Source organism: Prionailurus viverrinus, chromosome B3, assembly GCF_022837055.1.
Source record: "Prionailurus viverrinus isolate Anna chromosome B3, UM_Priviv_1.0, whole genome shotgun sequence".
Classification (NCBI taxonomy): Eukaryota; Metazoa; Chordata; class Mammalia; order Carnivora; family Felidae; genus Prionailurus; species Prionailurus viverrinus.
The window spans coordinates 29,166,909-29,186,059 of record NC_062566.1 but is presented as its reverse complement, the minus strand read 5'-3'; the positions used below and the strand labels follow the sequence as shown (position 1 = coordinate 29,186,059).

General features: G+C 36.1%; 1 protein-coding gene across 7 annotated transcripts in view; it reads right to left on the bottom strand.

Annotated features, from left to right (window-relative positions):
• Nucleotides 1-19,151, bottom strand: part of MYO9A (myosin IXA) — a 273,152-nt gene that overhangs the window by 198,038 nt on the left and 55,963 nt on the right. For all 7 annotated transcript variants that reach the window (XM_047861621.1, XM_047861624.1, XM_047861627.1 and 4 more), the window contains exons 3-4: nucleotides 14,841-14,935; nucleotides 8,076-8,138 (exon numbers count right to left, since the gene is read on the bottom strand). In XM_047861621.1, the coding sequence (XP_047717577.1) occupies nucleotides 8,076-8,138; nucleotides 14,841-14,935 (158 nt within the window). The remainder of the gene's footprint in view (nucleotides 1-8,075; nucleotides 8,139-14,840; nucleotides 14,936-19,151) is intronic.

The window sequence follows — 19,151 nt, the reverse complement described above, 5'->3', positions numbered from 1 at the left end:
TGTCTTCTCGGCAAAGACCAAAGAGGGTACTGAACTCTCACCTCTGGCTAACCTTGAAGGGATACACATGCAGGAAGTAACGGCAAAGGCAGAATTATAAAATGCCTGAGTGTACATCATCAGGAAAATACAAATCAAAACCACAATGAGATACCACCTCACACCTGTCAGAATGGCTAACATTAACAACTCAGGTAATAACAGAAGTTGGCGAGGATGCGGAGAAAGAGGATCTCTTTTGCACTGCTGGTGGGAATGCAAACTGGTGCAGCCACTCTGGAAAACAGTATGGAGGTTCCTCAAAAAAACTAAAAATAGAACTACCCTATGACCCAGCAATTGCACTACTAGGCATTTATCCAAGGGATACAGGTGTGCTGTTTCAAAGGGACACATGCCACCCCCGTGTTTATAGCAGCACTATTGACAATAGCCGAAGTATGGAAAGAGCCCAAATGTCCATCGATGGATGAATGGATAAAGAAGATGTAGTATATATATACACAATGAAGTATTAGTCGGCAATCAAAAAGAATGAAATCTTGCCATTTGCAACTACGTGGATGGAACTAGAGGGTATTATGCTAAGTGAAATTAGTGAGTCAGAGAAAGACAAAAATCGTATGGCTTCACTCATATGAGGACTTTAAGAGACAAAACAGATGAACACAAGGGAAAGGAAACAAAAATAATATAAAAACAGGGAGGGGGACAAAACAGATGAGACTCATAAATATGGAGAACAAACTGAGCGTTACTGGAGGGGTTGTGGGAGGGGGGATGGGCTAAATGGGCAAGGGGCATTAAGGAATCTACTCCTGAAGTCATTGTTGCACTATATGCTAATTTGGATGTAAATTTTTAAAAATTAAAAAATTAATTTTAAAAAATAAAAATAAAAAAATAAAATCTACTTTGATATCAAAAAAAAATGCCTGAGTATTAAAGGAACGAATCAATACAAACAGAATGCCCTGAGGCAAAGACTAAGAGATTTAGTTTCCAAGCATTTAATCAAATCTCTGTTCTATCACTAGCTGACAACTAAGCTAACCAAGCAGATACTTGAATGGCCACACTTAGAACAGAGACTTCATGAAATTAGTTAAAAAGTCATGATACAAACATAAACAAAAACAACCACAAACAGTAGGAACAGGAGAATCTCATTTCGAGAGCTGCCACACAATTATTTTAAATGTCCAATTATTATTTGAAATGTCCAATTTTCAAATAAATGTATGAGGCATGTAAAGAAACAAAGTATAGCACATACAAAAGAAAAAACACAATCAATAATAACAGTCCTTGAGGAAGCCTTGGTACACAAGATTTTTAATCAACTATTTTAAATACGTTCAAAGAACCAAAGGAAACCATGTGAAAGAACTAAAGGAAAGTAGAATAGTGTCTCATCAAATAGAGCCTATCAATAAATATATAGAACTTAAAAAAATCAAAAAGGAATTGGAATTGAAAAATATAATAACTGAAATGAAAAACTACCTAAAAGCACTCAACAGCAGACCTGAGGGGGCAGAAGGCATCAGTGAACCTGAAGACAGGTCATTTGAAACTAGTCTGAAGAGAAAGAAAAATTAACGAAGAAAATTGAACAGAGCTTCAGATATCTGTGGGACACCATTAAGCAGACACCAACACACGCACAATAGGAGTCCCAAAAAGAGAGGAAAGGAGCAAAAAGAATATCTGATAAACTAATGTTCAAAAACTCTCCAAATGTGATGAAAAAACAACTGCACATCCAAGAAACTCAACAAACTCCAGGGAAAAAAACTTGAAGAGATTTACATTTAGACAAAACTATTTAAACACAAAGACAAATTTTCAAAGCACCATGAAAAGATATGCTAATCAAGGAATCCTAATAAAAGATTTCTCATCAGGAACCATGGCACCAGAAGGATAACACACTTTTAAGTACTGAGAGTAAAAACACTATCAATCAAAAATTATATGTCCAACAAAACTATCCTACAAAAATAAAGGAGATATTAGGATAGTCCCAGATAAACAAAAATTAAGAGACTTTATAGCTAGCAGATGGGTCCCATAAGAAATGCTACAGGGCCTTTTTCTAGCTGAAATGAAAGGAGACCAGACAATTTTCAATTAAACATGAAGAAATAAATAGCACTAAAAAGGCAACTATGTAAGTAAATATAAAAGATAGCATGTATTTAAGTTTTTTGTCTGTCATTCTTTTCCCACCTATTAGATCTCAAAGACACCAGCCAAAAAACAATGACCAATCTGTATTGATGGGTCTACCATTATAAAGATGTAATTTACATGACAATAATAGTACAAAGGAGAGGGAAAGGAACAGAGCTACACAGGAGCAAAGTTATTTGTGCATTATCAAAATCAAGTTATTACTCCAAAGAAGATTGATAAAATGTTAACTGTAATTGCCAGGGGAAGCATTAAGAAAATAATTTAAGGGGCGCCTGGGTGGCTCAGTCGGTTGGGCATCCAACTTCGGTTCAGGTCATGATCTCACGGTTCATGAGTTCAGACCCCACATCAGGCTCTGTGCTGACAGCTCAGAGCCTGGAGCCTACTTCGGATTCTGTGTCTCCTTCTCTCTCTGCCACTCCCCAACTTGTGCTCTCTCTCTGTCTCTCAAAAATAAATAAATGTAAAAAAAATTTTTTTTAATAAAATAACTTAAGAAATATGTAATAAGAGATGCCAACGGTACACAGAAAACATCTATTTATCCAAAACACAGCAGTAACTGGAGAATAGAAGAACTAAAACATCATAAAAATATATAAAACAAATAGCAAAATAACATTCATAAATCCTATCTTAGCAATTATATTAAGTATAAATTAAACACTCGAGTCCAAAGATGAGTAAAATCAACTATATGCTATCTACAACTGACACACTATAGATTAAAAGATACAAAAAGGCTTAAAGTAAAAAGGATGGAAAAAATACCATGCAAAAAAAATAAATGAAAGAAAGCTGAAATGTCTATATTAACATCTGATACAATAGACCTTAAGACAAAAATTATTACTAGCTGCAAAGGACATTTTATAATGACAAAAGGGTCAATTGGTCAAAAAGATGTAACAATTCTAAATATAAATACATATAAAAACAAGCTTCAAAATACATAAAGCAAAAACTGAAAGAACTGAAAAAAGAGAAAAAAAAAAAAACAATTCAACATAGTACTGAGATATTCCAACATCTCACTTTCAATAATAAACAGAACAAGACAAAAGATCAACAAGGAAAAAGAAAACCTGAAAAATACTAACAACCAACCAGACCTAACAGCCATCTATAGAATACTCCATCTAACAACAGCAGGATAAATACCCATGAAACATTCTCCAGGTTAGAAAATGTTAGACTATCTGGGGTGCCTGGGTGGCTCAGTCAGTTAAGTGTCCAACTTCGGCTCAGATCATGATCTCACGGTTTGTGAGTTTAAGCTCCAGGTCAGGCTCTGTACTGCCAGATTGGAGCCTGAAGCCTGCTTCAGATTCTGTCTCCCGCTTTCTCTGCTCTTCCCTGTTTCTCTGCCCAAGCGTGCTTGTGCACTCACTCTCTCTTTCTAAGATAAATAAACTTAAAAAAAAATGTTAGGCTATAAAACAAGTCTCAATAAATGTAAGGGGATTGTAGCATCTGGGTGGTTCATTAAGTGTCTGACTCTTGATTCTGGCTCAGGTCATGATCTCACAGCTCATGAGTTTGAGCCCCCCACATCAGGCTCTGTGCTGACAATGCGAAGCCTGTTTAGGATTCTGTCTCTCTCCCTCCCACCCTCCTTCCCTCCCTCTCTTTCTCCCTCTCAAAATAAATAAATAAAGTTTAAATAGGGTTGCCTGGGTGGCTCAGTCAGTTAAGTGTCCGACTTCAGCTCAGGTCATGATCTTGCACCTTGTAAGTTTGAGCCCCACATCATGCTCTGTGCCTGAAGCCTACTTAGGATTCTGTGTCTCCTTCTCGCTCTGTCCCTCCCCCACTCGTGCTGTTTCTGTCTCTTAAAAATAAAAAACCTTAAAAAAAATTTTAATAAAGTTTAAATAAACGTAAGGAAACTGAAATCATACAAACTATGTTCTCTAATGACCTTACAATGAAATAAAAAACCAATAACAAATTTCCAAAATTCAAAAATACAGAAGGAAATTCACAAACACACTCCTACATAACAATGGGTTCAAAGAAGAAATCACATAGGAAATTAGAAAATACACCGAGATGCATGAAAACAAAAATACAACATGCCAAAACATGGGAACCACTGAAGCAATGTTCAGTGGGTCTTTATAGCTAGCTGTAAACCCATATTAAAACAGAAGAAAGAACTCAAATCTAACCATTCACCTTAAGAAGCTTAAAAAAAAATTTTTTTAATTTAAATAAGAGCAAATGAATCCAAAGCAAGCAGAACAAAGTGATAAGCATGAGAAGGGAAATAAAATAGGCAACAGGAAACAGAAAAATCAACCAAAACTTGGTCCTTTCAAAAAATCAACAAGATTGACAAACTCTTATCTAAACTGACCCAAAAGGTGGGGGAGATTGCTATGGTCTGAATGTGTGCGCCTCAAAGTCCTATCTTGAAATCTTAACCCCAAAAGATAATGGTATTAGGAAGTGGGGCCTTTGGGGTTGATTAGGTCATGACAGGTAGAGCCCTAATGAATGGGATTAGTAATCTTATAAAAGAGGTCCTACAGAGTTCCCTATCCCATTCCACCACATGAGGACCAAGCAAGAAGGTATGAGTAATGAACCAGGAAGAACTCTAACCAGAATGCAACCATGCTGTCACCTTGATCATTGACTTCTCGGCTTCCAGAACTCTAAGAAATAAATTCCTATTGTTTATACCCTTCCCACGTTGAGGTATTTTATTATAGCAGCCCAAACAAAGATAGGAGTAAACCTCAAATTCAAGAAGAAAAGGGTAAAACATTATTACTAGTCTTTTATTTTATTTTTTTTTTTAATTTTTTTTTTTCAACGTTTATTTATTTTTGGGACAGAGAGAGACAGAGCATGAACGGGCGAGGGGCAGAGAGAGAGGGAGACACAGAATCGGAAACAGGCTCCAGGCTCCGAGCCATCAGCCCAGAGCCCGACGCGGGGCTCGAACTCCCGGACCGCGAGATCGTGACCTGGCTGAAGTCGGACGCTCAACCGACTGCGCCACCCAGGCGCCCCATTACTAGTCTTTTAGAAATAAAAAATATTATGAGGGAATACTGTAATTTTTTTTTGTCAACAAATTAGATGAACTAAATGAAACGGACAAATTCCTTGAAAGATAAAAATCTTCAAACCTGGCTAAAACGGAAACAAAAAATCTACAGAGACTTATAATAACTAAAGTGTTTGAATTAATAATCAAAACTTCCCCCAAAACCCCAGAACCAGATGGCTTCGCTAGTAAATTCTACCAATCATTTAAAACAGTATTAACCCAATCCTTCCCAAACTTTTCCCATCTCATTTTATGAGACAGTATTATCTTGATACCAAAACCAAAGACATCAGGAGAAAAACAAAAAAACTTACAGCAATATCCCTTATGAATACAGACATAAAAAAATCCTCAACAAAATACTAGCAACCCAAACGCAGCAACACATAATAAAGATTATACATCTATCCACAAATAGAATCCAGCAAAATAATAGTGAATTAGTTTATAAACTCTGGATCTTATTTATCTCCCTCCCATTGTTGAAACCATGCTATATCCCTACCATTCCATTAAAATGTGTTAGAAAAAGTTACTAATAATCTTCTCATGGAAGTATCTTTTAGCTCTACAAATCTTTATGAAGCTATTCTCTTCCTAAAACTCCCTTCCCCTCATTTCAAAAAACTTCTAATTTAAATTTCCTCATCTGCTAGCCACAGAAAAATTAACAGTCTTGAGTTCTAGTCCTAACCTGGAAGGTACTCATTACAATAATTTTAGCTATTAATTACTGAACTTTAATTATATAAGGACCACACTAAGCACTTTACTTTTTAAATTTTTTTTAATTATTTTATTTTTTTTATGTTTCATTTATTTATTTTTGAGAGTGGCAGAGGGGCAGAGAGTGGTATACAGAGGATCTGAAGCAGGCTCTGCGTTGACAGCAGTGAGTCAGATGTGGGGCTTGAACTCAGGAACCATGAGATCATGACCTGAGGTGAAGTCGGACGTTCAACTGAATGAGCCACCCACACGTCCCTATTTTTACTTTTAGAGAGACAGCAAGCTCAAGTGAGGGAGAGAGAGAGAGAGAGAAAGAACCCAAGCAGGCTCCATGCTCAGCATGGAGCCTGATGCAGGGCTCAATACCATAACCCTGGGATCATGACCTGAGCCAAAATCAAGAGTCAGACGCTCAACTGACTTAGCCACCAAGCTGCTCCTAAACACTTTATAAATGTTATTTCATTTACTCCTCCAAATAACTCTTGTCTTCTATCTGTATAATGGGAATAAATATCAAAGAAACAGATGCCAAAGGCATAGTCAATATTTGAATGTAGGTCTCTCTTTTTTTTTTTTAATGTTTATTTTTTTATTTTTTTTTTTAATTTTTTTTTCAATGTTTATTTATTTATTTTTGGGACAGAGAGAGACAGAGCATGAACGGGGGAGGGGCAGAGAGAGAGGGAGACACAGAATCGGAAACAGGCTCCAGGCTCTGAGCCATCAGCCCAGAGTCCGACGCGGGGCTCGAACTCCCAGACCGCGAGATCGTGACCTGGCTGAAGTCGGACGCTTAACCGACTGCGCCACCCAGGCGCCCCTATGTTTATTTATTTTTGAAAGAGAAGGGGGACAGAGCATGAGTAGAGGAGGAGGAGAGAGGGAGAGAGAGAGAGAGAGAGAGAGAGAGAGAGAGAGAGGAAGAAACAGAATCTGAAGCAGGCTCCAGGCTCTGAACTGTCAGCACAGAGCCCAACGCGGGGCTCTAACTCACGAACTGTGAGATCATGACCTGGGCTGAAGTCAGATGCTTAACCGACTGAGCCACCCAGGTGCCCCTGAATGTAGGTCTCTTTAACTTCAAACTCTGATTCTTAACTTTATTTTGTCTCATTGTAGCATGAAGCAAATCATTTACTGCTCTTATATTTGGGGTCTTTCTTTCCCCTGACATTTGGTTTCTTCATCCGTACAAAGTTACAGATATCATCTCTGAAGTCCCGTATACTTCATATAACAAAATTAAGTGCCTTATTAAAAATTTTCTCAAATTAGAAATAGAACACTAAGACATGGGGAAAAGCCCAAAGGCACAATGCTCACAAAAAGCAATAATCTGAGATACCACTGTTTTCCTGTTTGGACAGTTTGCCTAGAATTTAGAAACGGCAACAGTTCCACGTGCAGGCACACCTCGGAGATAACTGTTTGTGGGTTTCAGTTCCAGACCACTACATACAATAAGGCAAATATCAAAATAACATGAGGCAAATAATTTTTTTTTTGTTTCCCAGTATATATAACAGTTATGTTTACACTACACTATAGTCTTTTCAGTATGCAATAGCATCATGTCTAAAAAACAATGTACATACCTTAATTTAAAAGCACTGCATTGCCAAAAAAAAAAAAAAAAATGCTAACCATCATCCAAGCTTTCAGCTAGTTGTAATCATGGATCACAGATCATGGTAACAAATATAATAATAATGTAAGAGTTTGAAATATTCCAAGGATTACCAAAGTTTGAGACAGAGAGATACAAAGTGATCAAATGCTACTGGGAAAATGGTGCCAAAAGACTTGCTCAACACAGGGTTGCCACAAACAAATTTGTAAAAATCACAGTATCTATGAAGTGCAATGAAACAAGGTATGCTTGTAAACATACCTTGTTTTAAAAAAAACTCCTAGCAGCCTCTGAAAAAGTGCAATGTTCTGCCAGTGATAGTAACAGCAATTATACACAAAGGGATTACACAGTATAAACTGAATTAAAAGTCATAATATACAAACATCCTAAAAGTTGATCTGCATAATACAAATGTTAACTTAATTAAATTATACTAATAAAAATCTGTACCGTTCATTATGCTCTTGATAAACGAGTCTGGACTTCTCCAGTAGATATTTTTCAACATAGGCACTAGAAGAAAAATAAAATTGGTTGATATAAACAATAAAGCTTAAGGTAGATAAACACTGTTTCATAGAAGATGCAAAAGTACAAAGAATACTATCCATATCATTTTAGTACATTTACCATTACAACTGTTTTATAAATGCTGGCAATGTTACCTGCGTTAAATTCATAAACTCGTTAAGTCTTTGGCAGAGGGGAGTCAATAAATCAAAATAAAGTCACAAGTTCAAAACATGGCACAGAAGACCCAGCCATGGCATAGACTTTACTTTCTTTCCAGGTTCATATACCACTACACATTCTTTTCAAAATATTTTAAAGTTTATTTATTTTGAGAGAGAGAGAGAGAGCATGAGCAAGGGAGGGGCAGAGAAAGAGAATCTGAAGCAGGCTCCACATTCTCAGCATGGAGTCTGATATGGGACTCGAACTCAGCAACTGTGAGATCATGACCGGAGCCCAAACCAGGAGTCGAGATGCTTAACTGACGGAGCCACCCAGGCAACCCTTTGTGTTTTTTTTAATGTTTATTTTTTGAGAGAGAGAGACAGAGACAGAGACAGAGAGATAGAACACACACTTGAGTGTGAGCAGGGAAGGGGGTAGGCAGAAAGAGAGGAGACCGAGGATCCAAAGCGGGCTCTGTGCTGACAGCAGAGAGCCCAATGCAGAGCTCGAACTCACGAACCGTGAAATCATGACCTGAGCTGACATCAGACACTTAACTGACTCAGCCACCCAGATACCATGCCACTGCACATTCTTTCAGATATTATACTTTCGTCAGATGCCTAAATAAGGCTCAAAGACACATTTCTTAACATACTCATGCTACTACCACATTCTGGAATCTATTCATTTATTATTTACTCAGTAAGTATTCATTAATTGGGCACTGTACTAAGCACTGTTCAAATATGAAAATACTGATGTACTATCTATTCTCAAGAGGCTTACAAACTAGTGGAGGAAATATGTAAACAAGGAGCTATCATACTGAGTTGGTATAGGGTTTATTATAGAGCAATGACCACGATATTATGGATATACCAAGAGAGATAGGTAAGACTCAATCCAAGAAGGAAAAAATTACATAAGGAACAATTCATATAGAGGTGAGTTCCCAGCACATAGTAAACATTCACAAAAACTATTTGATGACTGACTAAATGACTCTAAAATCTGAAAGACTGACCAGAAGAAGGCAAGGAGAACTGCATTGTATAAACGCATAAAAGGAGGGTACTTAACATCAAGGAAGATAATTAGTTAACATGGCTAAAGAATGAGACAGACAAGTGGAGTGGATCAAGAAGAACCAATATACCATATGCCAGAAGAATGGATTTTACCCTAAAAGTAATGAGGAATTGAAACATAAACATCTGATACGTTATTCTCTTTATCCAGCCTGTACCCCACCACTTCAAGTCTTCAATACCTATTACCAAACTGAAGCAATTAGTTAAGCTCCCACTGCAAAAGAGGCTCCTATGGTCTGAAATTTAAAAGCTTTAGCCTACTAAATCCAAATTACTTAGCACAAACCTCTGTGGGGTCAAAATCTGACTTTGGAGCTTTTATTGCCATCACTTCCGTCCCACTGCATGCTCAGTATTTCAGTCACTCCCACATACAGGTTATTTCCACAAGCACACCATTCACTCCTGACTGCATTGTTCATGCTCTTCTTTCCACTTTTAATTCTACAGTCTATACCCACTCTTTATCCAATAGGTTCCATCCATTGGATGGAAATGAAAATGAAAATGAAGCTCAAATGTGCCTTCTTTGTAAGCCCATTATCACTACCACTACCAGCAATTAAAATGCATCATTTCCTCTGAATAAACATCATCACCTCTAAACTACTGAAACAGGGTCTTATCTGTATAAGATGGGACAAAGGGAACTAACATAAACTAGTATGTTAAATTCTTTTATTTTATTTGACTATGTCAACATTTAGTTGACAATGTTACATTAGTTTCAGGTGTTCAGGTACACAACATAGTGATTCAACAAGTTTATACATTATACTATGCTCACCACAAGTGTAGCTACGGTTCCTCACTACTACAGTATCATTAACTATATTCCCTATGCAATGCCTTTTAGTCCCATGACTTACTTATTCAATCATAACTGGCAGCCTTCACTCATTTTGCCCATTCCACCATCCTCCTCCCCTCTGGCAACCATCAATTTGTTCTGTGTGTTTATAGGTATAAATCTGCTTTCTGTTTACTCATTTGTGTTTTAGATTCTACATAGTATATGAAATCCTTACACCCACTCTGCATGGCAAATATTACTGCCTATTTCATAAGTGGAGAAACTGATGCTCAAAGATATTAAGATCATGCAGCTAGTAAACAGCAGAACTATGACTGGATACCAGATCTATTTTAACTAAAAGCCTCTCTCTTTCAGCTATACCAACATACTCCTAGACATCTCTCCTTCCTCCCCTCCAATCCATAAGTTATACTGCTCTGAGAGTTATTTACCTATAAAATAAGATCTACTCATTTTATTCCTCTTTCACTGCTGGTCATACTAAAGTATGTATGGGTAAACTGATGTTATATCTACCTGGGACTGTTTTTTAAAATACATCAGCAAAGAAAAAGAAAAAAATAGATGAAGTATATATGGCAAGACAGGATAACTGTTTAATCAAATGGGCATTCCTTGTACTATTCTCTTTACTTCTATGTTTGACATTTTATATAATAAAATTTTTAAAATCTCCTTCCCAATGTCAAAAGGGTAAATTATAAACATTGGAGCTTTATTCAGAATCTGAAACCAATTGACCATTATAGCCTCTGAACTTCTCAAGTACACCAAGCTCTTATGATTCCATTCATTTCCTCAATCAATAATGTGATTTACCACTTTTTCTTCTTAGTAATTTTTCAAGACCCAAGATAAAAATCCTTTTTTGTGAACTCTCCCAGATGCGTGCTTTAATCACTGTACTTACCTCACTTACTGTAATCCTCTTATGTAAACATGTCTTCCCAAAAAGACTATGAGAATTTTAATGGCAGAGGACAAGTGTATATATTTTTTTTTGTCCTCAACACTTGGCACAGTGCCTGGTACTAGAAATGAATTCCATAAATGTTTGCCCAATGAATGATAAAATGAAAGAAAAATGTTTGACATATATTTGCTAAGAGTTAGAAATTTTTGAAATGAAAAAAAATTTTTTCAATATGTATCTGTTGACTTACTACTCAAGATAAAGATTTTTGTTCATCACTGTTGTAAGAGAAGAGATTAACCATTTTAGGTAATCACTTAACATGTAAGAGCCAGGATTTCATTCATAAAATGGGAAAATAAACATCTGCCATTCCTACTTCATGAAATTGTCTTAAGAATCAATGAATATATTGGGGCACCTGGGTGGCGCAGTCGGTTAAGCGTCCGACTTCAGCCAGGTCACGATCTCGCGGTCCGGGAGTTCGAGCCCCGTGTCAGGCTCTGGGCTGATGGCTCGGAGCCTGGAGCCTGTTTCCCATTCTGTGTCTCCCTCTCTCTCTGTCCCTCCCCCGTTCATGCTCTGTCTCTCTCTGTCCCCCCCCAAAAATAAATAAACTTTGAAAAAAGTTTAAAAAAAAAAAAAAAGAATCAATGAATATATATAATGATATTTTGTAAGTTACAAAGCAATATATACTACTGTACCTATTATCAACCTCTCCTGCATCACAATCATAAATACTAGAAAAGTACAACTTGACAACTTGACTGCATCCCATTTTTATTAGTAAAAGTACCAACTGTACCTTTGGAAACATAGTTTTAATAAGAAAGGAAATAAGTTATGAAACTTATCACTGAAGAAGGATTTATCCTTCTTGTTTTGTTTTTGTTGGCAGGGGGAGAATGTACATAGTTTTGGTCAAAATTTTAAAATTAAAAGAAGTAAAATAGTAAGCATAATTAAAATAGCCTAAAAAAGAAAAAGACCAATCTCACTTATTAATATGGACGCAAAAATCATAAATAAAAACTAGAAAACAGAATAGAACCAATTTATATGTGTCTACAAAAATATGTTTGTGTACATATGTATGTGAGTGTGTGTGTATGTATCATTTTGTACTGACCAAGTGAGACTGTTTTCCCAGGAACACAAAATGATTCAATATTAGGAAAATAATGATAACACTGATATATCTCAGAATGAAGATTATGCTAATCTCCACAAATGTGAAAAATGCATTTGATAAAATGCAATATCATTTTGTTACTCAGAAAACCACTCACAGAAAATTTAAATCGATACTAATCCATTAATGTGATAAAATGTCCTAAAACCAGCATTTTACTTAGTGGAAAAAAGTAAAGTCATTCATATAAAGGTCTGAAACAAAATTACTTGGAATCAGACAAGAGAAAAAATTACTAAAGATGTAAGAGCAGAAAAAAAGGTAAAAATATCTATTTTTGCATATATACCAAGAAAAGGTAAGAGATACGACAGTAAAATGCAAAAAAATAAGATAATAAGATACAAATATAAAAATCAGTAACTTTCATATATATCTTCAAACAACTAGAAGATATAATGCAAGAGAAAAATCACACTTTTAATAACAACATTAAAATACTTAGGAATAAATAAGAAATACAAAAACTTAAAAGCAGTTCTAAATAGCCCAAGATGTCAATTATCTCCAAATTAATACATACATTTAACATTAGCCCAATAAAATCAAGCATGAAAGGTGTGGAACAAACTTTAATACAAAGTGCTAAGGCAAAGGGGGTGCCTGGGTGGCTCAGTCAGTTGAGCATCCGACTTCGGCTCAAGTCATGATCTCAAGGTTCATGAGTTTGAGCCCTGCGTCAGGCTCTGTGCTGACAGCTCAGAGCCTACACCCTGCTTCAGAATCTGTGTCTTCCTCTCTCTGCTCCTCCCCCTCTCACACTCTGCCACCCCCCCCAGCTCCGCCCTCTCTCTCTGTCTCTCTCTCAAAAATAAACATTTAAAAAAAATTTTTTTTAAGAATAAGGCAGAGAATCCAAACTGTAAAGACCATACACTATATGATTCCAACTATATGACATTCTGAAAAAGGCAAAACTTAGGGGTACTATAAAAATATAAGTGGTTGCCAAAGGTTAGTGAGTAAAAAGGGATGAACAGGCAAAACACACAGGATTTTTAGGGCAGTAAAGCTACTCCATATGATACTGTAATGGTGAATACATGTCTTTATACAATTGTCAAAATCCACAGAATATACAACACAAATGGAACACACCAATGCAAGATGTTCTTAACATGGGAAACTGGGGGATAGAGTAAAGAGGTATATGGGAACTCTGTACTTTTTACTCATTTCTGCTGTGACCCTAAAACTGCTCTAAAAATAAAGCTTATTAGTTATTTTAAAGTTAGGAAGTATATTGCTGACACAACCAGAGATACTCTGATTACACACTATGTAAGAAATGTTACTGGAGGGGCACCTGGGTGGCTCAGTCAGTTAAGTGTCCAACTTCGGCTCAGGTGATGATCTCACATTTCCTGAGTTCAAGCCCTACATCAGACTCTGTGCTGACAGCTCAGAAACTGGAGCCTACTTCGGATTCTGTGTCTCCCTCTCTCTCTGTCCCTCCTCAGCTTGCACTCTGGCTCTCTCTCTCTCTCTCTCAAAAATAAACAAACATTACAAAAAAATTGTTTTAATGTTATTGTAACATATTTAATTTCTCTTAAAAAGTATTATATAGGAAAATGTGGCTGTGATTCCTGTGTGGGGTCAAATTATATGCCCAACTTACTCAAAAACAATTTTAAAAAATGAATGTATGCATAACACACTGAGATAAAACAAATGCAGCAAATTGTTGATAATTAATAAATCTACATTAAGGATATGTAAGTGCTAATGACAAAGAATGAAATCATGCCATTTGCAGCAACGTAGATGGAACTGGAAGATATTAGGCTGAGTGAAAGAAGTAAGTCAGAGAATGACAGGTATCATATGTTTTCACTCATATGTGGATCTTGAGAAACCTAACAGAAGACCATGGGGGAAGGGAAGGGGAAAAAAATATTACAAACACAGAGGGAGGGAGGCACACCACAAGAGACTCTAAAATACAGAGAACCAACTGAGGGTGGGTGGGGAGGTGGGGGAGAGGGGAAAATGGGTGATGGGCACTGAGGAGGGCACTTGGGATGAGCACTGGGTGCTGTAAGTAAGCCAATTTGACAATAAGTTATATATTTTTTTTAAAAAAGGTATATAAGCGCTACACTATTCTTTGAACTTTTCTCAGGCTTGAACTTTTCCAAAACAAAAAAAAGTTTAGAAGAAAAAACTTAGTAGACACCAGTTTCACTATGCTCATTAAGAGTAAATGAATAGGGGCACCTGGGTGGCGCAGTCGGTTAAGCGTCCGACTTCAGCCAGGTCACGATCTCGCGGTCCTGAGTTCGAGCCCCGCGTCAGGCTCTGGGCTGATGGCTCAGAGCCTGGAGGCTGTTTCCGATTCTGTGTCTCCCTCTCTCTCTGCCCCTCCCCCATTCATGCTCTGTCTCTCTCTGTCTTAAAAATAAATAAACGTTGAAAAAAAATTTAAAAAAAAAAAGAGTAAATGAATAATCTACGGATTATGAAGAGACAATGGTAAAAATACAAACATACTCCAAAGCCTATTACTGCTACTTACCCAAGTACAGTGCCAGTTTCTTGGTAATTTACTTGAATAAACTTGCCAAAACGACTTGAATTGTTATTATGAGCTGTCTTTGCATTTCCAAAGGCCTGTCAAAATAAATAGTTCTTGTTAATTTCATTTTAAAAATGGAAAATCTTACTTAGGTCAGCTCAAAGATACAAAATGCAAGAGACAGTAGAAAAGCAATTTTCTTTAACTTCAGACTCCTATGGTTTAGGTAAAGTAAAAGAGAAAAACTAATAGTCGAAATAAAACCAAGTAGGAAGAGTGGCACCTGGGTGGCTCAGTTGGTTAAGCGTCCAACTGCAGCTCAGGTCATGTCTCACGGTTTACAAGTTTGAGTCCCATGTCAGGCTCTGTGCTGACAGCCTGGAGCCTGCTTCACATTCTGTGTCTCCCTCTCTTTCTGCCCCTCCCCTATTCACGCTCTGTCTCTCAAAAATAAATACATGTTGAAAAAAATTTTTGAAAAAACAAGTATTTTATGCTTTTCAGTAAAATAAATCTTAAGTAGGTGTGCCTGGGTGGCTCAGTCGGTTAATTGTCAGACTTTGGCTCAGACGGTCCAAGAGTTTGAGCCCTACGTCAGCCTCTGTGCTGATAACCTGGAGCCTGCTTCGAATTCTGTCTCCCTCTCTCTCTACCCCTCCCCAGCTCATGCTCTCTCAAAAATAAATATTTTTTTAAAAATTTTAATAAATAAATTTTAATTATAAAGATTTAACACTCCTTAAAATTAACTTTTACATCCCAGAGCCAGCAAACTTTCTTACTATATTTCAATATATAATTTTTTAGATCTAACTAAATTAAATAACAAGGAGATAGAAGCAGAATAATTACATCAAAATAATTACAACTTTAGGGGTGCCTAGATTGCTCGATCGGTTAAGTGGCCACTCTTGATTTCAGTTCAGATGATCATCTCATGGTTCATGAGATAGAGCCCTATGCTGGGCTCTGAGCTCAGAGGCAGCACAAAGCCTGCTTGGGATTCTCTCTCTGCCTCTCTCTCTTTGCCCCTCCCCTGCTCACGTGTGTTCTCTCTCTCAAAATAAATAAACATTAAAAAAAAATAATCGCAATTTTGGAATAGTATAAATGAAATAAGGTTTCACTACATAATGTATTGCACTTTATTACATCAACTTAAAATAAAGTTATAGTACTATTTATAAAAGAATATACTGTTACCAAAGTATACACAATGCAGTGAATATTACCCAGCAATAAAGATGATACATCAACACTGATGAATATCAAAACATTACGCCACATAGAAGAAATCAGACTCAAGAGTACATATTGTAATATGAAATTTTAGAAAAGGCAAAACAGTAATGGGAAGAAGATCAGAGTTGTCTGGGAATGAGGGTGTGGTTAGGCAATGTCTACAAAAGGGCACAAGGAGTAATGAAAATATTCTACAGCTTCATTGTGTAATAATGATGGTTACGTTAAGTGTATACACATTTATCAAAAATCACTGAAGTATAAATTTTAAATGGCTACATTTTATTCTAAGTTACATCCCAATAAAATTTATTAAAATTTATATTTAAAAGAAATAATCCCCGGTTGAATTCACATATTCAACAACTTGAATGAATCTTTAAGACATAATGCTGAATGAGAGAAGCTAGTCCCAAAACTGTACTTAGCGTGTGATTCCATTTCTGTGACATTTTCAAAACAACAACAACAGGGGACACGTAGTCTTCACGGATTATGGGAGTATTGAAGGCAAGTCAGAGGGTTTGAAGATAAAGAATGTGTGAGGGAGTTCCAAGAGGTAATGGGTACTCAGATTGTATACAATACAAAAATTAACAGGTTTTAAAATTCATACAATTTTACTATAAGGTTATTCTTTTAATTTTAAAGGCCAAAGAAAGACAATTTCTGACATCTAAATCTGAAAATACTCATCATAGGCCAAACCACATTAAAAGGAACATTAAAGGAAGTCCTTAATGCAAAAGGAAAATATCATATTCAAATATGGATCAACATATGGAAGGAATGGAGAACAGCAGAAATGGTAACCAGAAAGGTAGATATAGAAAGAATTTTTTATTACTTAAATCTCCTGAAAAGATCATTGAAAGTAAGGTCAGAGAAATGATAAAGATCTCTGAAAATTCTCTTTTTCATATGAGAAATAAAACCAAAAAAATTATCCAAATCAACTTTTTGACAACTCTAGAAATTAACCAAAGGCTTGCAATAATCCTTTGAGGGGAAAACAGATGAATCTCAGTAAGAAAAAAGGCATTGTGGCATTTTAACTTAGCCAATTACCATCTCCCTCTCCCTAGCTCCATGCTGAAGAGAAAAGCAATGCCCTATAATTACAGTCTGTTTCAAAGGCAGCCTAAAAGCCATTGAAGGATCAAAACAGGATTATAGCCAAAGCCCCATCCCACAAGTAACTGTCAGAATTTGAGCTACATGGTATTTCACTGGAAAACCTCACTCAAAGGGTTATCTTTACTTGAAATGACTTGGAAAGCACTCACAAGGAACAGCCTTTTCACCCATGTATATTTGTTAAAATCGATCAGAGGCAATAGATTAGAACACTGCAACTGCCTAAGATATGAATAGGAGAATGGGGCAAAAAATGAGGTAACCAAACAACTTAAGAACTTCACACACACACACACACACACACACACACACACACACACACACAAACTGGAAACCTTATTGCTTCAGGACATTTTTTTAAAATCTTTGTCCAATTATTACCTGACCACTAAGCTAAATGAAGAGAGAATGTAAAGCCCTCACAGAAAAAAAGAACAGACCTCACAGACTAATTTCAAAGAAGTCATGGACAACCAAACAGCAAAAACAAAACAACCACCACAAATCCTGGGAGGAGGTAAATACCTCATTTCCAAAACTGCCACATTGTATTAATAAAAATGCCCACTTTTCACCAAAACATTATAAGACATGCAAAAAAGAAAGAAAGTAGGGACACAAAAAAATTTTATAAACACAATAACCAGAAATTGTCTCTGAAAAAGCCCAGATGTTGGACCTCCAAAGCCAAAACTTTACATCACTATTTTAAATATTTTCAAACAATTATAGGAAAATATGACAAAGATGCCTTAACAGTAGAGAATATTAGTGAAGGCAGAGAAATTATAAAAATTCCAGTACTGAAAAGTAATTAACTAAGATAAAAAATGCACTGAAGAGGCTCAAGTAGAGATATGAACAAGTAGAAGAAATCACGAAACTTGAACACTGATCAATTGAGATGATACCTAAGGAATAGCAGGGGGGAGATAAACAAGAAATGAACAGAGTGAGCTTCAGACACGGGTGGATCACCATCAAACATGCCAATATATCATATAATGGGAACACCAGAAGGAGAGGATAGAGAGGAAAACACAGAATCAATAGTTTAACAATGAATAGCCCAAAACTTCCAAAATTTCATGAAAAACACTAATCTATATCTAACGACTTCACAAATTCAAAGTATGAAGAATAAGTACTTAGACAAATAATGATCAAACTGTTGAATGACAAAAAGTGTTTCTTAAAAGCAGTGAGAGAGATGCAACACATTACCATATATAGGTTCCTCAATAAGCATAACATCGAATTTCTCCAAATAAAACATCAAGAATAGAAGAGAGTGGAGCTATATATTCAAAGCATTGAGACAAGCCGGTCAACCAAGAATTCTGTGTCCCATAAAACCGTCTTTAAAAATTAAAGGAGAAATTGAGATATTTAAATGAACAAAAACCAAAAGAATCCATTAGGCAGCAAATGGTCCTTACAAAGCAATACTAAATGAAGTAATATAAGCTGAAATGAAAGGACACTTAATAAAGCAAATCTATATGAAGAGAAAAAGAACACATGTTGGTAGTAATCCAAACTGAATTGTTATGTTAACTGGAATGCTCATGAATACTGCTAAAACAAACAAACAAGAGATAACAAAATTAAAATGGTATGCTAGAAAACATCTCCTTAACATAACAGAAGATAATAATGGAAGAATACAAGAACATTAAAAAAATTATTAAAAATCAAATGGCAGACACAAATCCTACATTAGTAATTACATTAACTGTAAATGGCTTAAACATTCCAGTCAAAAAGCAAGTAACTGGCAGAAAAGATGTTTTTTTTAAATGATCCAACTCCATGCTTTCCCCAAGAGACATACTTCAGGTGCAAAGACACAAACAGGTTCAAAGTAGATCTGTATCTACTTTAAAAATTCAAACTTTGTTTAAAACTTTACTGCAGGGTAGCTGAATGGTT